We start from the raw sequence: 22530 nt of genomic DNA, 5'->3' as shown, positions 1-22530 counted from the left end.
GCCTGAGTTCTTGGATTACAAACGCACGGGGCACAAACAAATAAAGGACAGTATGCATGATTATTTCTATAAACCATATATGTATCTTGGAAGTAGAAATGTCACTGGGGAAAAGGGGCGAATCTCTAAACAGTCAAAATGTGAGGTTAGAGCGAGGCTGAGATGACAGTAACGTTTCTGAAGACGACCACAAACACACGGACACAGAAATACAGGGCAACTCCACCAGCACCACTACCTCGACATTGGTTCAGTTCACCAGCATGACATTTGGTTCAACTAAGTTTCAATCACTGACAGAGAGTCACCAACAGAGGGTGCGACACCAGGTCACATCTCACCTCAACGCCCTCCAACGCAGGCTGTACCGGAACGGGAGACAATGATAAGAGTCAGCAGAGCAGTATGTATGCATGTTTGTGTGGCTGTGTCTTTGTTCCATATTCATACTCAGTCAAATTAAGTCTTTTAATTTTCCTATTTTTCAGACTCACACCTCATTCCTACACTATATATAAACCTTCTTTCATGCCTTCATGTTTGAGGCCATCCTGCTTGGTCCTCGTCCATCCCTCTTTTCCAGTTTTTTATCAGTCTTTGACCCCATGACCCTGGCTTTATTGTCACTGCCAGCCTTGCTGTCAACAGGCACAAAGACCAGGAGTTGGGGGGTGAGGCAAAGACAAAGGGCCAATTTGCATTTCATTAAGCGCACCGTTTTGAGATGGGATAGAATGAACTCTCATAAAGAGAAGGGAAAGGAAAAAAAAAATTCTACATTCTTCATTTCTACGAGGGAGAGACAGCTGTTTTTTTTCCACCTGTTTCTGTCTCACCTTTTCTCTGCCTTTAAAAGGTTATCTGTCGGGGAGATAATGAGGAGACGCAGCACCGGGCCCACCACCGCCTGCCTGGCGCCTAATTAATCATTGATTGTAATATGGCCACTCACTACTCATCTGGGAGGAGGCCACACTGAGAAGGTGTTGTCTACATGTGACTATGGCTTTGTGTGTATAAGAAACAATTTCTCGACCCCCTCAGTGAGTGCTGTTTGGTTTAGGAAGGACAGATCAACTGAACAAAAAAAAAATGGATAGCTGTATTGACCTGCTTCTAATGTATTGCATCCTTCTGTATTGAATTCAAACAGGAATTCAACTAAGGTAAATGAAAGAAACAAAACACATCTACACGTTATGAATGAAGCCTTACATGTGCATCACATTTCTTAGAGCTGTAGGGTGTGTGTGTGTGTGTGTGTATCGGGGGGGACTCTGTCTGTCTGTGTATACTCACACTGCCATCACTCCGCTGGCCTCCCTTGTGTGTTATTACAACCACCTCCATCCACTTCCTCAGGTGTTGCTGACAGAGACAGAGAGAAAAGATTGAGACAGTGCGTAGGTGTAGCGTGTGTGACCAACGCACCGACTAAGACTGAAAGAATTACTCAAAATCTCGACAAATAATCAAAATCTCTGCTGCAAAGCTTGGTTCCATTGTGAAACTATTATACAGGAAATGAGTGTGCAGACAATAATTGCTAATTTGCTAGTGGCATATCCATTTAAATGCTCACTACCATATGCCACAGAAACAACACCGACATGTTGTAAAAATGCAGTTCTTGAGCCATAGTCTTGTGTTAATTGCTGTTTTAATTTTTTACAATTTGATTAACCTGCAGAATATTCAAACTTTGCACATAATAAAATACTTAGACATATAATCTATAGCTGAAGTCCTAGTAGTTTGTTAAAAAGGTTTTTATTGCCATGTTTTCCATGTTGATGCCATGATAACTGCTGTGCTGTCGGGTGTTTTGAATAAAGAGACAGCAAACAAATGTTGCAAGATGACAGGAGGAGGTTTCTCACCATCATCTGGTCACAGAACTTGTCGTTGAAGGAGTTGGGGAAAAGACGCGTGACAGAGGTTAGGCGGTTCACCACGTTGAGCGTCAGGCTGCGATAGTCACCCAACATCATCAGTAAGGGGCGCATGTGAGTGTGGATCTGGTCCACCTCGATCGTAGCACCTTCCAGGAACTACAAAAGAATACAGAGTCACATCATTTACAAGTTCAATAAATGTTTTATAACTAGTACACTTAATAATTTTAAATAAACAAGATACAAGTTCAAATATTGAGGGTAGATTGTAAATATATGTCTATAGAATTTTGTTACGTTATTATCATAACTAAAAATACATGTCTGCTTTACTCTGATGTTATTAAGCTTACATTAAAAAAATCCATTATAGCTTCAAAGTATTATTCACATCTGTGACCAGATCTTTTTACCACCCAAGGCATTAAAACAAATCATTTTCCGTGTACATTAGACCTGGCCTTGTCAGGCTCTCTAGCCCTGTGAACTGCTCACTAACCCTTCTGTCTCCATTAAGGAACTAAGGCCACTCAAATGAGGGCACAGCCAGTCGTAAACAAGCACACATGCCAACACCAAACACTGATGACGCACACCCGCACCCTCACACAGAAGGGAGGGGAATGATGCATGGCAGCCACATTCATTTTCCTCTCAGCGCTGAGAACAAACACTCCATCCTGTATCGATCGGGCCATGGCAACGCTCATTAGTGCTAGCAGGGCAGAGATGAAAGAATGGAGAGAGCAGGCAAAAAAAAAAAAAAAAAAATATCACAGGATAGTGAAAAGGAGTGACAGTGGTAAAGAAAGAAAATGAGGACACAGAAATGGAGGTGAAAGGGGACAAAGAGCTTGGGGTGGATGGATAGAGACTAAGAAGTTATGGATACTGTGATGAATAGAGGCAGGACTGGTTCATGGAGAGTGTGATAAAGCAGAAGGAAGTCCATATGAAGATAACTGGGTGGGGAAATGGGATGAGGGGAGGATTTATAAAGGACTTCTAAGATGGCAAATGACATGATAGAAACAGAAAAAGACAGGAAGCAGAGGAAGAGGACGACGGAATACAACATAATAAAAACTATACTTACAAAATAAAAAAAACAAAACAAATAGATAATATAAATATGAAAAGGACACAAATAGATAAAGAGGTGAAGGCAAAACAGGTGACAAAGCAGGGTGCCATACAGAGGTGTGGAAAATGTGATCTTAGAAAAGATTTAAAGAATGCCACCAAATCCACGAGTCCGATTCTGTATAGATTGCTTTGTAGCTAAAGGGCAGAGTGTTTAATCCAGCTGTAGAAAGGTCACGTATGCGGGTCGTAAGGTTGTGTTTTTGCTCAAAGGGAGTTGAAGTTGAAGTGATATTCCGCAGGGCTACAAGTAGTCAATAACATCTTAATATCAATTCTAAAACAATTTGGCAGCCAGCGTAAAGATGTTAAGATAGGATTTGCAGATAATAAGGGTGCGGCATACCTCGTGACAATTTGCAAATTCACAATTACATCATGAATACATGGAAAGCTAATTTTCATGTCTGGTGTTGGAGCGGGTGGAGAGAAGAAAAGCTCAAGTGAGAAACAAAAGCAGCAGAAATAAAAGGATTAGACATGTTGCACTGACCTTCCTCATGCATGCCTCTCCTGCTTCCTGCAGTTCATTGTTGGTGGAGTTGAGAGCTTTGAACAGAGCAGCAATGATCTTCTCTCTGGACTGAGGCAAGTAGTTACAGGCTGCCAGGGCATCTAAGCAAGAAGAAAGAATATGAATAACAGTGAACTCTTTCTTTGTGACAAGAAAGAGAAAATCAACTAATCAAATAAAAAAAAATTCAAGTATGAGAAGACAGATTATTTAAAAAACCTTTTAAGATTTTAGTGAGCTTGTTACTAATTTAATTCACTCAGTGCTAAAGCAAAGAAAGCCATAAAAAGTAAGAATCAAGACAGTCTCTGCTAACATGAGTAGTTTTAAGACCATTAAATTATAATAAAATCTGTCAAATTGATCTTCCCCAGACACAAAGTTGAGGATTATTGTTCGCATGAAAGCAGGTATATAGCTTCATTCAGAATGACTTGCAATGAAAAGACTAAGAGGCACCATTTGCAAAATACCAACATTACAAGGAAACAATATCAAGTGAAGCTGGGTCTACTCACTGAGAGCGGCGATGCGGAGGGGAACCAGGGAGGGAAGGCTCTTGTAGCACGGCAGCTTCATCAGAGCAGCATCTTCTGCCTCACATAGATTCAACAGCTAAAGAAAGAGACATAGAAAAATAAAATTCAGAATCAATCAGTGTGCTAAAAGTGGTCGTTTAAGATATTTAGGTGAAAAGCAGTCCACAGAATGTGAAACGTTTAAAGTGATGGAACACAGATTTGCGTCTGAAACACCTTTACAATATATAAAACATTGATATATGATTCATTCATTCAGATGGATTTTAATACGGGGAAAAAAAAACAATCAGCTCATCTAAAAGTAGAGCTTACAATGTGCTTAAATGTTCTTATACACATAAAAACAAATGAGGTAAAAAAAAACAAAAAACAAAGAGAAGAACTGAATTTGCTCAACGCTATTGACTTCTGTATCTTGCATACCTCTGTATAGAAGACCTTGTGCTCCATGACATTGAGGTCCATGGTAAAGAGGCGGGGCTGCAGGGTGGTGCAGAAGGTGTTGCCCTCCATCAGGCCAATCTGGGCGTTTGCAGGCTGGTGGCGCAGCAGGTGTTTCTTGGGAGGAACCATATCTTGCAAAACCTGAAGAGAGGGAATCAATCAGTCAATAATAACATTTTGTATTACACTCTCAAGATTCAAAGTCCAGAGACTATCAGAAGGTATCAGTCCAGGGTGATGGGACACACTCCCTTATTGTAGCCTATTTTAAGTTTAAGCTGATAAAACAGGTGCATTTTACATACAAGTATTGCATAGCACAACTTTAAATCATGATATACAATTATAAAAAAGTTCAGTCTTCAGCTTCACCTCTTTGTGTGGTTCCATAATGACAGTGACACTCTTGCCGGTGACCTGGGCGAGCACCTGCAGGGAGTGCATGGCTTGCTTCCTGACGGTTGAGTTGGGGGAGGTCACCTCTCGGACCAGGTCATGTGTGACCATGTGGAAAGACTTTTCTTGGGCAGCCAGCAGTTCCTCTGTCTTTTCTTCATCTTTCAGCGGAGTGGCACAACGCACCAACAACTGCTCCAAGGTGGTCTTAGCCATGGCTACCGCTCCATTCGACACCTGAGTGAAAATCAATACATAAGTACAATGCCATAGCAGAAAGAGTACAGCAGTCCGACAAGAAAAGAACGTTACAAATTGTAACAGTGCACCTGCTGCAAGCCTTTGTAAATGATCAAAGGAGGACAGAAGTCTAAAAAAACAAATGGAAGCTGGTAAATCTTTACACTAAATAAAAAGTTTAATAAGGTAATAAAATTCTACTCCTTTTGACATTATTTGCTAAACATCAGATTAAGTCTATCTCACCTCTCCTGTGAGGTCCATCATGACGAAGAGCAGGGCCTTAAGAAAGGTGAGCTGGTTCTGTAGCACCCAGATCAGAGGCAGTCTCTCCATCAGGAACTTGATGGACACCACACCACCAAGCTTGGCGTACCAAGCCTGCTCGTAGCAGCACGCACACAGACGCTCCACAATGTAAGAGAACAAGGGCAACTGGCATGCCTGCAGGCCAAGATGAATAATTGATTCCCATTTAGAAATTACGTACATTTAAAAAACAAAAAGCAAACACATAGGAGAATATTTATTAAGTAACAAAAACTTTCACAAATTCCCAAATAACTGAAAACTCCTCCCGGTGACTTACTCTCTCCTTGGAGCCGAGGATGATGCTGGCTACATCGAAGATGACTGCCAGAGCCACCTCTCCGATCTTACACAGCTCCTTCTCCTCATAGGCCATGCAGATAGCTATGGCATCAATCAGAACCAGTGGATCCATGCCTTTTGAGCCGTTCTCCTCGCTGTGGAACATGGCTGTGCTCGGCTGGCTACCCAGCTGGTAGCACGGCAGGAGAAAGGGACCTGGGATGGGGGGGGACAGCAAGAGATATGAAGGAAAAGAAAAAGAATTGTGTTTAATGTGAAATATATGAGATTAAAGCTATACTCATATACTTGTTTAATAGTACGGTGGCTTTTTTCAATTTTTATTAAATTTCTTAAGCCAGGATTTTAATGAGATCAAAGAAAGTGGAGAGAGACTGATATTCCTGTGCAGCTGGGAAACAAACACCAATCCCAGATCAAAACAGAGAGCTAATATTAGATATAGAGAGTAAGAAGAGTTTGAGTCCCTCACCACACTGCTGAGCCACAGCGACCATGGTGTAGTGACGAATCAGGCTGGCTACGAAGGGTAGCGCACTGGGCCTCAGGTCCTTTATCACTGCAGACATGAATGCCCCAGTCAGAGCCTGTTCAAAAGTTCTGCGAGCAGGTGTGTCCTGAGCCTTGTAGCGGTGAGAGATGATGACACTGGGGATCCACTTCTCAGTGAAGCTGATGGGGGGAAAAAAAAACAAAACAACACACACACAATGAGTAAGAGGACGGCGTATTAACAAGGACAATACATTCACATTTTTTGAATTCAAGGAATCCCAACAATAATTTAAGCGTTAGTGTTCAGCTATTTGCCAATTATTTCATAATGACAATCAGGTCTGCAGTCCCCCAGCCTGCATCTCTGATTCTCTTTGTTCTTTAATTTTCTCTCTTCTCGGTTCCCTTTTGTCTTTCTACTCCTCTGCCTCCCCCTTTCTCTCTCTTAGTCCCCTGTTGGTATTTTTGTTATTTACTGCAGCTGAAGACAACTGGGCCGTGGTGTGATTGAGCAGCTGTTTTCTCCATGCTTGAGCTTGTGTTTTATGCCACACGCCAGGGGCAGACCTGATGGATCGCTTCATTTCATTATTGCCATTTAAAAGACTGCTCTTTGGAGGAGGAGAGGGAAGAGGTGGGCAGGGGGGGGGACTGAGTGGAAAGGAAAAGAGTGGGCAAGGAATGTGGCGGGTGGAGAAAGTGAGGTTGGGGGGCGGGGGGGCAGGGGTGGTATGGTTGACAGAATGTCAGATCAATTGCCCTTCACTCATTCAGGGGCCTGCCACTCCTACGCTGCTCTGTTCTCCCCGCTTGGCATTTCAGGAATTGCTCTGTGTCTTTTTTTTCTTTTTACACTGAAAGGCTATATTTACAGTGACCAAATATTGAGGTTAAGAGCGAGTGTGTGAGGAGGATGAATGAAGGGAGAGAGAAAAAAAATGAAAAGAAAATCTTTCACGAGAGAGAGGACACTGCAAATCGAGACATCTGACAAGAGGAGGCGGCAGGCGCAGCCCCGCTGATCATAACTGACACACTTCATTATCCCTGCAGAAATGTGCACACAGACTCATTCGTGTGCATGTGTGTGTTAGTGTGTAATGACAGGAGAGTGTAAGGGGCAGGGTGTAGCGTAAACAGACAGGGGAAAGTCAATTAGCCCCTGCCCGGGGATCAATGATGGTAATGTGACTAACCCACCCGACAACCTCCCCTCCTTCCTGTTTGTCTGTTCATGTATGTGTCTTTGCCTCGCAGTGAAGCCTGCCAGAGGGTTGGAGGGGTAGGGGGGCTGCGACTGTGTAATTAGCAACTCGCAGTCTTGAGGCGGAATTGATGAGGCGGTGGTGAAGACGTGACGCAAGAGACTGAAAGCAGGGCATGTCAGCAGGTGGCGGGACAGGGGGTGGAGGAAGCAGGGAGGAGCTGGTGTGGGTGGGGTGGGGTTGGGAGAGGGCAAACAGGGAGAGAGGGGTAAGCAGTGGGCAGGGAGAAAGGTCAAGGTCAAGTTGAGTCACATAAAAGGTTAAAGAAGGGGGTGACTGATAGCAGACGTGACTGTGTTATGTCTCAAAGCTCAAATTCATGAGTCGTAATTTGAACAATTCCAGCCACAAGAGTTTAGTAACGATGCATGACCTATCAGTACGGATACAGCAACACATAAATATTCTAAATATGTACTGAATAACTAATAAGACAAAAATATCAGGCAAGGCTAGCAACATTTTCCCTAGATAAAACTTTACAATGAATATATGCAGTTACATACACTGCAAAGGACCTTCTTAACAAAATAGACTTTTTATGACAGAAAAATAGGAAAGTGTCACATATCGATATTCTATTAATGCATTATAACTAAAATAACAATCACTTATTCTGAAATAAATATAATAGCTAATAAATCCCAATGTGTCATAATATTTCAGGGCCTGTTCAAAATCAAAACCAGAAAGTTTACTTACTTGGGATGAGACAGAAGCTGGTAAAGAGAGTGTTTGTTGTCATCCAGACTGGTCATGGCCACCAGGAAACACTTAATGACCTCCCAGGCCTGTCGCCTGTAGTAAGGCTCTGTGTTGGCACTCTTCAGACAGTCTAGAGCAGTCTCTATCGCCTTGGAAAGAATATAACACACATATCTTACTTCAAAATCTACAAAAGACAACTACTATTTATTCTTAAAGGACAAGTCTGGATGTTGCAAAATGCCAATATTCTTAAATTATTCATATGGGAGTTAAATTGCGATATATGACTACATATATATATATATATGTGTGTGTGATAAATTCGCAGGAAGTAACAGAGCACCATCTGGCCGAGCAAAGGTCATTATGATTTCTACATTATGGGCTGACAAGCCACAGCAGCCAGGCACTTAAAAAGGGAGAAAATGAACTAATTAATGCCACTCATAACAGAGGGGACGAGATGAGAGGGAGGCAAGAATAAAGGGAGGATGAGAAGAGTTGAGGGCACAGCGTAATTGAATCGTAGACCTGTCAGTCCTTTAGAATATCAGGATATTTCCGCCAGGAATGGGACTCTGACAAGTCCTCTAGTACAAGTGCTTAGATATGAAATCGAAGGGTCCAACTTCTGAGAAAACACGGCTTTCTCGTCAGGCTTTTAAGAGCTTGAAATTCCTGGAAAAACGTTTCTGAAGTGGTCAGTAAAAAGTAAGATTTAAGAGTTAAAATGGAATCGGAGAAGAGATATTTACCTTCAGTAAGTTGCCCTACCTTGAAGAGATTCAAGTTATTCTGATCACTGTTATTTGATCTCAGTGTCTACTTTAGAGCACTTTAAAATGTCTCTCACACAGTGTGCCAAATAATCATATGGTTGCATCACGAGTCTACCAGACTCATGCCTTCAGCCTCTGCATGTGGATTTGCAGTGTGCGAGTGTGTGTGTGTGCTGCCTGCGCCTATGATGACGGTGAACACACAGACGGATAGCCAGAAAGAAGGAGCAACCATTAGTGAGAGTAAATAATGCCGTCATGGTGGCCCGCACTAGATTGATGATTACTGACTGGGGATGAGGAGGAGAAACAGGAGATGAATTTAATTACCTTGAGGACACACACATCTCCTCACTCAGTCTCTCAAACACACAAACCTCCTGACAAGGATATATTGCTCTCTGTGGAGAACAATAATGAGGAATATCAAGCTCTTTTACGCTTAATTCTTTCTTTCTAAAGCTGAAATATAAAGCAATAAGGGGGGAGAGAGTGTCAAAGTAATTTTAGGCAGTGTTGCAGAGCGGAAAGATCGCAAAACTTTCCTCTTGAGAGCCCCGCAAATAACTCAACAAAGTGGAGGACATCATGCAAGCATTTGTTGAAAATAGCAGTGTGGTCTTACTTTCTCCATTGGTAGCTGTATTGACGCCTTGCAGTCGGTGAATTCGGCCTTGATGCTGGGCCCCTGGACCTCAGTCACCACATAATGCAGCCTCTGAGACTCCTTCAGCATCTTCCTGTTGCTGCCACCAAACTTTCCCAAGACTCGGTAGGCTACATGGGAGATGCTCTCTGCTGGGTTACGGAGGGTACGCCACAAGGCCTGGAGCACAGGGTCAAAAAGAGAGAAAATATATGCTCTGATGTTGAACAAACCGAACCAGAACATTTAACTGCATACCTTAAAAAGTACAACTGATCACTGTCAAAATGACTGAATACAATCATTACCGCTACTAGACATCGATAAAACGCTAAGCTCACAGAATTGTAGCCTTAATTAAATTAGAAAGCCTTTTTATCTATTTGGCTGGTGAAAAAGTAAAAACTCTGGCTAATACCAAGCTTGTGACTGAAAAAGAATTTAGTGCTGAAGGTGTGAATCAACCTACACGGTCCTTGTGGGTGATCCTGATTCAGTGTGTTGACCACTAGAGGGCAGATATGCTAACTGATATTGAGAGAATGATCTAATGAATGGATGTGGGAGTTACTTTACTTTTAAGATTCAAAACTGTGTCCAGCTGGTCGCGGTGAGATGGTGAGAGCAAACACGCACCTGCATGAGCTCAGCCCTGACAGGCTGGATGTGGTCGTAGAGGAAGTCGGGCTGTAGGTTGTCCACACACAGCTCCAGGGTGCGAAGGCCCTGGCTGACCAGAGTCTGAGAGCCATTGAGGGCAGATACCAGCGGATCCATTAGCATGGGCAAGTAGGGCAGCAATGAGCTGAGACGCACTGGCACTGTCAAACACAACTCCACAAACAGGTCCTTCATGTGCTGCTTGTGAAGGCCACTCTGCAGCATGTTCAGACCTAATGACATGAAGATAAGTGATATGCAAGAATTTATGTGTGGTTCATACAAACAATTATTCTTTTTCCCCACTTGTCAAATACAACTGATTTTCACCTCAGAGAAATGAGAGAAATGGCGTGAAGCTTTACCTTGCAGCAGATTGGGTAGAAGTGGTAGGAACTCTTGGTAGAGCAGGTCATGGCTGCCTCCACCAATGGAGCGAAAGAGAGCCCGGAGGAGCAGGAAGTAGTTGTAGGGTTCCTTAGCTGATTGGGCCAGCTCCATGGAGCTGTTCACTATCTTGTGGAGGTGTGGCTAAGGAAACAGGAGTAGTCATATTACTAAAGAGTGACAAACGTGACGGGGAAAAAACTAGCCTATCCGTCTCACCACATGCTGACTTACCTTGAGCATCTGTTCATTCTCTGCAGCAAATAGCGACACCGATCCGAAGACCAGTTTGAAGAGCTTGAGGTAGAGGTTTGAGAGCTCCACGTTGGAGCCCATCTCTGGCAGTCTTTCCAGAAGATACTCCACTAGGATGGTGGCAAATAGAGCTGATGTTGACAGGTTGGCCAGGAAAGAGTTTGCCACAATCTAAGAAAAAGAGAACAATAGATGAGATTTGAGCTCAAGTGATAAATGAAGACTGAATAACACTTTCACAAAACTAATAGCGCATTTCTTATCTATATGTGAGATAGCGTGTACCTGCAGTGCGTAGTTCTTAGAGATCCTCTCCACCATGTACGGCACAGTAGTCTGAAAAATCTCTTTGAATGTCAGGGGGTTCATCATGGTGAAGACCCCAGCAAAGTGCTCCAGGACCTCTTTCTCCTCCTTCATGCGTACAGTCTGGCAGTTGGCCACCCTGATGTATGTCTGTTGGTTGTTGGCAACCTGTACCTAGTCATAAAAGACATGAGAGCTGTTACACTGTTGTTGGATTCAAAACCATTTTATCAATCATAGCCATGTGCTTATTTGTTGAATTTTTTTTTATAAGTGCTTCTAGGAGTATAAAAGTCTGCAAACTTTATTTTGTTTTACCCTTCTGCTTTCTTATATCTGTGTTGAATATTGCACAAAAAATGTACAAGCTCAAATCTGATCTCTGTTGGTATAGCCAAGAAATTCTCTTAAAGTACCTGGTAGATGTCCAAGGCCTGCATGGCATATTTTACCAGCTTAATGTAGATTTGTGTCTCCTTTGGCTGGAGCTGTTTGTTAGGAATGAATTGAGCCTCTAAAAAAGAACAGAAAACAAAAAACAGAAGTTAGAAGGTGATTGTAGGTATTATTGACACTTTGCAAGATGCTTTTAAACAAATGGTTGTTGAGCATGGATCTGTGTCCTCTCACCTCCGGGGGCCTTGCAAGAGGTGATGCCCCAGGTAATTGTCTTCACTCCGCACACCAGCGTCTTGACTAAGCTGCGGCAGTCTGACACCTGAAACGTCTGCTTGTCTTCCTTCTCACCAGGTCGGTCAAAGGCCGTTGCAGTGGATGGTGGTGCCGTGGCAACAGGCGTGGGAGGAGCAGGAGGTGCAATGGCAGGGGTGGTGGATGGAGTGGGTGTGGCTGGTACCCCCGGTAAAGCCACCGGATCGACCACACCCATCTCTGACTGGGGCTTGCACTTCTTGAAGATGGAGACAAGCTGGTAGCGTGCAATGGTGTGAAACTTCAGCACAAATACCTGATTGATGAGAGAGAAAGAGGGAGAAATGATTTAACATTCCTTCAACAATACCTGTGTTTTCTGTTGATCTCAGCTCTGCACCGCCTACCTCCAACATCCTCATCAGGATGTCCCGTCCATTGCCGTTCTCCTGCTCTGACTTTGAGCGGATGCAGTCCACCAGGTTGAGCAACAGCTTGCAGGACATGGTCTGGATGTTACTGGGAAGTGACTCGTCATCAATGTTCTTGGCGAAGAGCTGCACAGCCAGGGATAAATCTGTCAGGGGCAGGTTCTGACGAACGTGGTGCACCAGGTCTGCTAGCGTGCTGTAGGCCAAGGGTCTGGAAAGGAAGAGAGACATCGTAACTGTGACATTTGGAGTAGAATTCTAATCAGATTTTATGACTTAATTGTAGTGAAAAACACTGTGCTCCGATGAACTGATCCATTTTTGAAAAAGGAAGAAAAAAATAGCAATCAGGAGAGGAGAAGACAGGAAAAGCTTGACAGATATGGAAAGTAGCTTGGGGATGCAAGTAAAACTGGCATATGTGAGGGAGAAAGAGAGAGAGAGAGAGAGAGAGAAGGTGAGCTAATGAGTGACACTGATAGTCCTGCCAGGTTTCATCCAACTGCCTTGTTTCCTATGCAGTACTAATGCGGATTGACAGCTATTTTGTTGATGAGGTGAGCCAGTTTGGCAACTGAGGGAGGGTCAAGGAGGTTTTGAAATCGACATAAGGGAGGATGTGCGGGCAGCCTGCCCTCTGGAGATGCAGGTGTACATGACAAGTTGACAGTGCGATCTGTGCTGCAGTGTTCTACTCAGCTTCCCTGAGAATTTCGGCAGTGCTGAGATCTGCCTGATTAATATGCTAGGACACTTAACATGCACCTGGCTGAGCAGTGAACCGCCAGGAGAGAAAGGGTACTGACGCCAAGGAGATCAAATAATCGTAATCACACACACACACACACACACACACACAACTCACCGAAGAGTCTCTCGAGCGGTGTAGCCAGAACCAATCAGGATGGATTCATCAAAAAGTTTGTCCATACAAGGTATAAACTCTGAAACACACCATGAAGATATATTTTAATGGCAGGATTCAAAGATGTTAGGTGAAATTTCAAATTTAGGTTGCAGTTCTAAATTAATGCAAAACCAAAGAATAATAAAACCCAAAGCTGTTTGTTTTATTGCTTTGGAAGCAAACAAATAACTGTCACCCAAACACCCAGTTGTGGTTGAATAATTTCCTCCATTTTCTATGACTCCACGAAGTAAAATCTCTTGTACAAAGTGAGCCGAATTGCTGAAAATGTTTTGAGCCGCAGAAGTAACTCTCAGAGTAATGCAGAAAATCATCAGAAATGTGCATCGTTGTCTCAAGATTTCACTGATGGGCAGTTGAGCTTTTATTCCATTTCATTCAGTCTCACTTTTCACTGCTCAGTCACCAAATCAAAATGAGGTTCTAAAGGCTCAGTTTGACAGCTAATAAAAATGTTATTTCAGAGGTGTGAAAGACGAAAAATGAGGTGTGACTTGGCAAGAAAATGTAGACTGCTAATGTTTTGACCAGGAAGAACACATTAAGCTGCAATTAGCCTTAAAGTTTCTCCAGCTTTCACCGGTGAGGAAAAAAAACAATCTTGTTTCATATAAATGTGTGTGTGTGTGTGTGTGTGTGTTTGTGTGTGTACGTACGGCTGCGTAGGTCAGTCGTGAGGATGTGCTTGGCTGCAATTAGCAGTTCCTTGCGGAGGTGAGCCGTCTCAGAGGGGCAGTTGGACAGCAGCTGCAGCATGCCCTTTACCATCTGCTGAGAGTACTTCCCTACCAGGTCCTGATAGAGTGGAGACACACACATGAAACATATGATAAAAAGAGCAGTTCATTTTTAAAATGACTGTATACCTGGCAAGCCATGTTCTTTAAATAAAATGTGAGGAACAAATGAACAAAGTTGGACATTGGAGGAAAACTCTACCTATGGAAATACAGAATTGCACTACAAACATAAAACATGATTAAAATCTCAAACTCAGGCAATGTACTTATGAATTATATTTTTACAGAATATTTATTTATTCACATCTTATTGTTGGTAAGATTGTCAGGATGTTGTGATACATTCAATCCACTTTATTTTCTCTCTTTTTTCATTCCAACTTTTACCCTTTGTCAGGTTTTAGTTGTTGTTTTTATGTTTCTACTGAAAGGGCCATGCCTCATATTTTGAGCAACCTTTCGATGTCTGTTCATTTGAATTTCATATTTTGTTTCTGGACAGAGGTGGGGGATGGGCTGTTAAGAGGACAAAACAACAGTACACTAAATCTCATACTAATGGAATTCTTCTAGGTGGGTTAGAAGTTCATTATTGTGGTATTATCAATGTTTTTTCATACTCATGCCAATTTCCTAGGTTTTTAGTGTCTTTTACACAGTTCCTGAGCCAGCAGAGTTGGAGATAGTTTCAGAAGATGCTATTTCAATTTCATGTTCAGAACTAAAGTAAATATAAAGTCTTAATTTAGTTTTTCAAAGTGTGGGTTTTATCTTTATTCTTTGCAGCTTTCAGTGTCTTCATATCATTGAGCGCATTACATTAGGCTCTGCTTACTGCCAATCACCTGACACCCACAGGAAGAAAAGAAATCCACCATAAAAGAATCCATCAAAACATGTGTGCTTCATTTACTACATCTTTTTATTTAAGGGATCTTTGCTAGAAGTTACTTTAAGTTGCATTTTTAAAACATTTTAAAACTTTAAATAAGTATAAAACATATGGCAAAATGTTGGTGGGAAAAACCATGCACAGACAGAAGTGAAAGGGCTTTGACTCACAAAGGATGACTCACTAAACCAATTCATTAACAGTGGAAACACTCCATCAAACAGGTGTACCTGGTAGATTCGGATGATGTAGGCTAGAAATGACAGAGTCTTGATCTGCGCAGCAATGAAGTCTGCATACAGCTCCTTGTTATAAAGCTTGTGTTGCCTGCAAAGAAAAACAGCACAATTTACATACAAAAGCCATTTAGTCCCATGAAAGACATTAACGATGCTGTATACCTGCAGTAGGTGGCAATTATAGAGGTTGAAAAATTGGGTCTACATGAGTCAATTCTACATGGGTGACTTGTTTTGTGTTTGTGTCACAGCTGTTACTGCACGTCAGGAAGAAACTTTCTCCGTACCTGCCAGAGACTGCTGAGGTTTTTTTTCTAAATTAACTCTGCTCCATTTCCTTCCTGTTCGGAATGCTTAACGCAACCCTCTTCCCAACCCTGAGAGGTTTCACCTCCTGCTAAGCCAATTTCTACAATTTTAACTTCCCCAAATGGATTTTAACTCAGGCTTTGGCAGGCAAAGTGCCGAGCAACACCATCAACAAACTTACTGCTAGGGAGGAAGGGCGAGAAAAAAAAAAAAAAAAAAAAAAATCAATTCTCTTAAACATGCCCAAACTCATTTCGAAGGCTGTAAAGTGAAAATGAAATTTGTTAAAGGCACACTCTAACTCCTATTTGAGACACACTGGCACGGCCCACATGCATGAGCATTAACACACACACACACACACACAGATGCATCTTACCTGGCCTGCGGGGACACCTGGAGCATGATGGTGTTCATGATGAGGGGCACAAACTCTGACACCACGTTGTGAATGTTCAGCTTATACAGCTGAAGGGATAACACATTACCTCAGTAAATGAAAAACTAACCTCATTTTAATACACACACATTATCACAGCTGAAGGGTATAATTCCAGGACTGGACTCCATATTTTTATATGTACTTTAAGGGAAAACATGCTACAACTTGCACGACTCCAATTATCTAAAAATGTAGATGAGTCAATTCAGTTAGCAGTGTCAAAATATTTGAAATAAATAGCAACTTAATTTCCCCATTGTCGCTGTGTTTATTTCTCTCACCTGATACATCAGCACCACTATGATGGGCAGCTCCGCCAGCACCTTGAGAGACAACGACCCCCGTGGGATGATGGTGTGCTAGCGGCAGAAACAAAGTCAACAACATAATGAGGATGACTCTAATGACTGCAATGACTGAATGACGTAAATGCTGGTCACTCGCCACACTCCTCTACATCTGATACATATCAAATAAGGTGATTCTGAGAGATAGACCATTGCCTCAGTAAACAAAAGGTTAAACTACGTCAAATTTAGAGAACAGAAGGTTGCTGGTTTGAATACTTGTCAGTTCTTTTACATTTTCCATCACAGTAGAGTTTAAGGATTTTTTTTCTCACCCCTACATTGTTTTGATTTCAGTCTGTGCAACTGAAGACCACATTTAATTTCAAGAGAAATGATCTTCAAGAGAAAGGCAGTCAGTATAACACCAACTTCCTCCAAGACTCAGCACCACATTCAACTAAAAAAAGTGCTTAGGTGTTCAAACTTTTAATTCACCAAGAGCTGAGGGCTGTTTATTAAGCCTCATTAACATTCTTTTGACCTTATTACCGACCCTCACTGACTATAATCTGGATGTCCGCTGCTTGGAATACAATTAAGTCGTATGGCTACATGGCTTGTTTGCAACTTTGCTAAAGTTAAACATATGAAATCTCTGTTACATGAATTAAAAGGGACATACTGTAGAAAGGGAGATTTCCATTTCTTTTTTGACTATAAAGCAGTTCTAGGTGCTATATAAATAATGTGAAAGTATCAAAATGCTCAGTCCACAGAGATATGCACACAGCCCGTATTCAGAGACTGTGCCTTTAAACGAGTCGTTTGGACTGTAGTAATGTTGTGATGTCATAACTATACGCTCAGTGTTTCCCTCCATTTACCTAATTTATGTGCACTTGTTTCATTTCAGCTCAGTGTGAGATTCTCTTCTGTGTTTTGCTGTCATTTATGGTCGCACTAGTTTCTCTCCTCTCCTCTGCTCTCTGTATTTCACCGGCAGTAGGGCTCAACCCCTCCATACACACACAGAGCGGAGCAGAGGAGAGACAGCTGCAGAAGAAACTCTGCACAGTTGTTGGATGTCAAGAAGCCAATTTTTCATTGCACAGCCTTCCAAAGTTTGGATAACATTATCCTCACTGGTGGCCATCACAATTTACCACTGAGTTTTACCCAGAGCCCTGGTTTTACCTAGCTACAGTAGTTCACAATCTGTTACCTGTGGTTAGCCTTGGTGAAAATAGAAAATAGTCAACCAATCAGAAGAGAGGGACATTGAGCAAACACAAAACAGCCTGTTTCAGGCTGAGTGAGACAGAGGAGCTGCATCCAGGGCTTGTACAGCTGTAACTAGGTGCTTTTTGACCATAAAAACATGCAAATAGACCACGAAAATGAAAATATCAAACTGGGAAAGGGGCATAATATGACTTTAAAAATATCATTCTGTCTATTTGTGCATCTTTGTCTTTGATTCACAAATTTACTAACATAATATCAGCTTTCCATATATTTAGAGATTTAGATCTCAGTGGTCAGTGATTATAATTACATATTCAGTGACCTGTTTCACATGAACTACAGCGTGTAATGTTTGGATTTTATGGATTTTCTATCTGAGAATAATTGCAGTTTTGTTGTCTCTTCTGTAAGTCTGCTAACAGCGCACTACTACCATCCAGTGGTTACAGACAGTAGTGTGAAAGAATGCAGTATGGAGATTTAACAGTGGTCACATAAACTCCTAGAAACTGTTTTTCATCTTACCGTTCGTGTTTCACTGTCTTCCCTCTCAGGTGCAGTCTTAACCAACACCGAGGTGATCATTCCCACCATTTCTGGGGAGGGAACTGTGTTCTCTGCTATCACCTGCGGGTTCTCGAAGTACCTGGCCTGGTGGGAGCAGAAAGACAAAGCGTTTAGAGGAAACAGAGGGGAATTAGGAATTTCACAAAGGAAAAGAAGAAAATGGCATGGTACTCAGTGCTTCCAGTAAAAAGCTCAATCAAATCATTACCAAACACTTCACTGCATGCAATTCCACCTGCTGCTGAGGCTGTACTTACAACAACTTTAGGAAGGTCTTTGTAAATCTGCTTCACAAAGTCCAGAAAGTGATGAATCTGAAGAGAAGATTATAGAGAACATTTAAATGCAAGGCACACTCAACTCAGGAAATGTTCAAATGTTTTTCTTTTTCATAAGAATAAGAGGAAGGCGATTTTTTCTCTATGTCTTACTTAACCTATCCTGATTAAATCAAAGGGGAAAAAAATCATCATTATCAGTCATAATGTATTTACTAGCGCTGCCGTCTATTGTTATTCATTCGGCTCCTGGTCAACTAAGTAATTTTTGGTCAATTACATTTTTTAATGCTCTTCACTTTGTGAACTTCACTACATTCGAAAGATAATTTTCGAAAACTGTATTCATCTGCATGTGGACACAATACTGGGAAAACAATTTCACAGATTTTTGAATCAAAGCACTGAATTTGAATAGTAACTTAAGAATGTCTTAAGTTGAGAACAGCTCTATCAATATCACTTCATGAACTCAAGAGGAATTTCAAAGCAATAAGGTTGAGATTCTCACCTCCTGAGAGATTGGAGGGCGGAACTGTTTGTGCAGCTCGATAATAATGCGAAGGCATATCAGCACATTTTCCTCACTTTCAATCTGGGAAAAAAAAAAATCAAGAAAAAACATTAACATGAAATGGCCATGCAATAGCTCCTGTCTGTATGTAATAACTGCATATGCAACTAATATTTATTTTTCACAGTAACCACAGTGAATTATAAATTTCGAACATGACCAGCAATTTCCTCAGTTTTCTCATCCAATGAACCCTTCTCATTTTATTAATTCTTTGAAATTGTCGACCACAGAATAAAACTATCCCAGCCACAGGCTAAATTTTCCAGCATTTGACACGTGGTTAATTTTAATTCTCCACAACTGTATGTGCATTTACTAAGCTTTGAAACTGATTAGCTTGGAACTTGAGGCAAAATCCACTACTAGCAATAAAATACTCAAAATGAATTTTTACAGTAACTGAATGATGCAAAAGTATAAAATATAAGAAGAACAGCATGTTTCTGTTGAATTGCAAAAGAACAGGACTCATACCTCCAGGAAGCGGAACATCACAGACAGGATGTTCTTAGTGTGTGGGCGAAGGTGTTCATTTGTTGGGATGCGGTGGATGATTTCCAGCACCAACTTCCTCAATTGCTGTAAAAATAGACCAAATTTTTAAAGCCAAGAATCGAGCCTTGCATATACTATTTGATATGAACCAGTGAGGTGATAGTCCAGGTGATGTGTTGTGATGAAAGTCACAACACAAAATTACTCTGAATTAAAAGTAAGATTACAGTGTTAGCATTATGCTACAGTGGACTACAGTGGTTCTACATTATTGAACATTAATTAATCGGTAAAAACTGACAAGTGTAGGCAGAGGCCACATACCTGTGTAGGTTTTTCTTGAAGGAACTGCACCTCTCCATCTTGAAGAAATGTGAGGAATCGAGGGATGATGTGTTCCAAGAAGGTGGAGTATTGAGGCGAAGATGTCACATTCTGAAATGGACAAGTCAATAAATAGTACAAGAAATACATTTTATGCCATCAAGCAACTATCCTGAGTGATGTTTCAGTGCTGTGCAACATTTTATCAATGTAGTTTTTCTTTCGTGCAGCAAATTTATTTAAATCAATGTTTTTTCTATTTGCAGTTCAAAAAAAAAACTTTGGAGAATTTGGAAGAACTCAGTATATCCTGAGTCATGTTTCAGCGGTGTGCAACATTTTATCAATGTCAACGTTTATTTAAATCAAAAACATGTTTTTTCTAGTTTCAGTTACCACTTCAAAAAAACTTTGGAGAATTTCTCTTTAGTGGGATCCATAAAACCTCTTAAAAACACATCATAATCCATCAGCAGAGACAGAAGAAAATGAATCCCCTCCATTACACACTGAGAACATTCATCAAACTCACCTCAAAGTTCTCGCTGACCTCCTGCATCATCTTCAGCTTAGTTTCATCAGCTGGAAGTTGAAGGACATAGTGTCACTATTAATCAAAGCTGCTAATGATACAATTTGACTTTTCATGGCCATCTCCATGTGCTCAGCAGGGACTCTCAGATCTTATCAGTTTTACTTTCAGCGCCCAGTTTATCAAAAGGTACATCAGGAAACACACTCGCACTCAAACTCACACACACACTGACAAGCACTCTCCCAGACACACGTACCTTTGACTGGACTAAAGCATATCGCTCTCATCACATCGCCCATGCTTAACACAGATGCCTAATATTATCTAATATTAATTATTAATAATCTAATAATCAAAAAAAATGTTTAAAGCTTTGGCAAGAAGTGTGTACTAATAAGTATGACTATTTACAATGATTTAGTTGTCTGAATGTGCAGTCTTAATTATTCAAATTCAAAACAAGACATTTTATATTGACCTATTATGGTGTGTGTTCATTAACTCTTAAACACACATGCATTATCTTTCTAACATACAAATATATAAACTGATGATTTACAGTAACTGAAACCCAAAGGGGATATGATGCACTCACACAAGTTCCTACCACATCTGTTCATGCAATAAAGTGAGACATCAGCCCAAAAGGTAGCATGAATGAAAAATAAAGGAAGAAAAACATGCAATGCAGGTACAGCATATCATCTTTGGGTGTTGCATTACTGCTGGAAGAAACTTTTTGGGTTAGCACCAAACCCCTGAGAAAGTGCATTCAATTTACTGACTTTTATATTATAAATAAATTACTTTGTAAAACCTGACTTTGATAATGTGAATGTGTCATTTTTCAGAGATCTAACATAACTCATGTCCAGCAATAAATTTTAAGATCAATGAACTTACGTGTGTTTGCGTCTGTGAGTGCTGCCACAAACTGCAGGTACTTCTTCATCAGTGTGGTCTGGTCGACCACAGTGGGGCTCGGAGCAGGCACGAAGGCCATGGTGGCAGCTGGAACTGACTGAGCTGCAGAGTGAAAACGGGGGCAGATCTCAGTGTGGTCTCATGAGAACTACACAGATCTCAGTGTGGTTTCATGAGAACTACACAGATCTCAGTGTGGTCTCATGAACACTGCACAGATAAGAGGAAATAAAAGACTTAAAAACATTGGTACTGACAGCAATGCAGAGATTTTAATCTAAATGAATAAATAGAGGTTATGTTCACTGAACATTTAGGCAATAATCAATGTTGTTGAGGAAAAATTAGTGCTTGATAAACAAACCGGTAACAGACTCCCAAACATGCCTCGAAAGCCCAGCGGGCGCTTAATGATGACGTCATTTAAAGCATCAGCTAGCACAATGTTCGTACACTTCGGCAGAATTTGTGAAAAAGCTGGTTTTTCGGCGTCAAATGTGAACCCTTCTATCACTTAGAGGCCGTACATTCTTGGTCACCCGCACCATAAGCCACACTTACAAGGTACAAAGTCACTTATAAGGTAAATCTTACAGATCACATTCGCTGCAGTTAGCTAATAAGCTAACTTCGCTTTCCCAAAAGAAAGAAAGCGCTCGTGCATCCCTTGCCGTTAAACTCTATATGAGAGCAAATAAACAGAAACCAAAGGCAGAAATCTATTTTTCTCAGATAAGAACCTGTTCAAAAGCAACATGCATACAAGAGGCCGTGAAAAGCACCTGATATATCGCCAAAATGTATTAAAATAAGCAAACCCATCTGCACTTACCCAGCGCCGCAGACAGGAAACCGCCGCTCTGTAGCTGCCGCGCTGCTGCTCAGATGGGTGATATCCCTCCGCACATTGCGTACAATACTTTCCCTATAAATGTAAATATACAGTATAATTATGTCTGTGTGACGTGAGTTTAATGCAAAGAAGCGATACAAGCGATGTCCAAGTCTGTGGAAATAAATGGGTTTACTGGTCAAAGCGTCTTATTCTAGTACCAGCGGAAGGATATCGTGTAATAACCAGTGGATATAAGACCATCGTTTTCGATGGTCTTCTGACTGCTGGGACTGTCACTAAAGGAGGTAACTTTGCGGGTAACTGCGCATGGTACGCTGCGGCAGCGCCATCTGGGAGAGTTGAACAGCACCTTTATACTGTACTACAATACAGAATGTAAAGTTGTGTAGACATATATTGTTTAAATATATTTGCTAAATAATAAAAACTTAGTCTGCTGTTTAGGCAAGAGATTTAAAGATCCCCTCCAGACATGTTTTTAAGCCATAAAAATACACTGCTTGGACTAATAATTTGTGTC

General features: G+C 41.3%; 1 protein-coding gene across 1 annotated transcript in view; it reads right to left on the bottom strand.

Annotated features, from left to right (window-relative positions):
• The window catches only part of trrap (transformation/transcription domain-associated protein), an 82825-nt gene extending 60740 nt beyond the window's left edge, over nucleotides 1-22085 (bottom strand). The window contains exons 1-31 of the mRNA XM_067577416.1: nucleotides 21987-22085; nucleotides 21134-21256; nucleotides 20228-20277; nucleotides 19696-19806; nucleotides 19351-19455; nucleotides 18811-18894; nucleotides 18279-18335; nucleotides 17980-18105; nucleotides 16201-16278; nucleotides 15857-15945; nucleotides 15160-15256; nucleotides 13954-14092; nucleotides 13235-13313; nucleotides 12346-12580; nucleotides 11918-12254; nucleotides 11704-11801; nucleotides 11267-11461; nucleotides 10961-11152; nucleotides 10705-10870; nucleotides 10316-10572; nucleotides 9659-9859; nucleotides 8249-8400; nucleotides 6259-6458; nucleotides 5764-5981; nucleotides 5421-5618; nucleotides 4911-5171; nucleotides 4518-4679; nucleotides 4071-4167; nucleotides 3532-3653; nucleotides 1881-2051; nucleotides 1300-1368 (exon numbers count right to left, since the gene is read on the bottom strand). Of these exons, the coding sequence (XP_067433517.1) occupies nucleotides 1300-1368; nucleotides 1881-2051; nucleotides 3532-3653; nucleotides 4071-4167; nucleotides 4518-4679; nucleotides 4911-5171; nucleotides 5421-5618; nucleotides 5764-5981; nucleotides 6259-6458; nucleotides 8249-8400; nucleotides 9659-9859; nucleotides 10316-10572; nucleotides 10705-10870; nucleotides 10961-11152; nucleotides 11267-11461; nucleotides 11704-11801; nucleotides 11918-12254; nucleotides 12346-12580; nucleotides 13235-13313; nucleotides 13954-14092; nucleotides 15160-15256; nucleotides 15857-15945; nucleotides 16201-16278; nucleotides 17980-18105; nucleotides 18279-18335; nucleotides 18811-18894; nucleotides 19351-19455; nucleotides 19696-19806; nucleotides 20228-20277; nucleotides 21134-21233 (4446 nt within the window). The 5' untranslated portion in view covers nucleotides 21234-21256; nucleotides 21987-22085. The remainder of the gene's footprint in view (nucleotides 1-1299; nucleotides 1369-1880; nucleotides 2052-3531; nucleotides 3654-4070; nucleotides 4168-4517; nucleotides 4680-4910; nucleotides 5172-5420; nucleotides 5619-5763; nucleotides 5982-6258; nucleotides 6459-8248; nucleotides 8401-9658; nucleotides 9860-10315; nucleotides 10573-10704; nucleotides 10871-10960; nucleotides 11153-11266; nucleotides 11462-11703; nucleotides 11802-11917; nucleotides 12255-12345; nucleotides 12581-13234; nucleotides 13314-13953; nucleotides 14093-15159; nucleotides 15257-15856; nucleotides 15946-16200; nucleotides 16279-17979; nucleotides 18106-18278; nucleotides 18336-18810; nucleotides 18895-19350; nucleotides 19456-19695; nucleotides 19807-20227; nucleotides 20278-21133; nucleotides 21257-21986) is intronic.
• Between the last annotated feature and the right edge of the window lie 445 nt (nucleotides 22086-22530).

Source organism: Thunnus thynnus, chromosome 20 (assembly GCF_963924715.1).
Source record: "Thunnus thynnus chromosome 20, fThuThy2.1, whole genome shotgun sequence".
NCBI lineage: Eukaryota > Metazoa > Chordata > Actinopteri > Scombriformes > Scombridae > Thunnus > Thunnus thynnus.
Note: the sequence above shows the minus strand (reverse complement) of the source record. Positions and strands in the feature narration are given on the sequence as shown.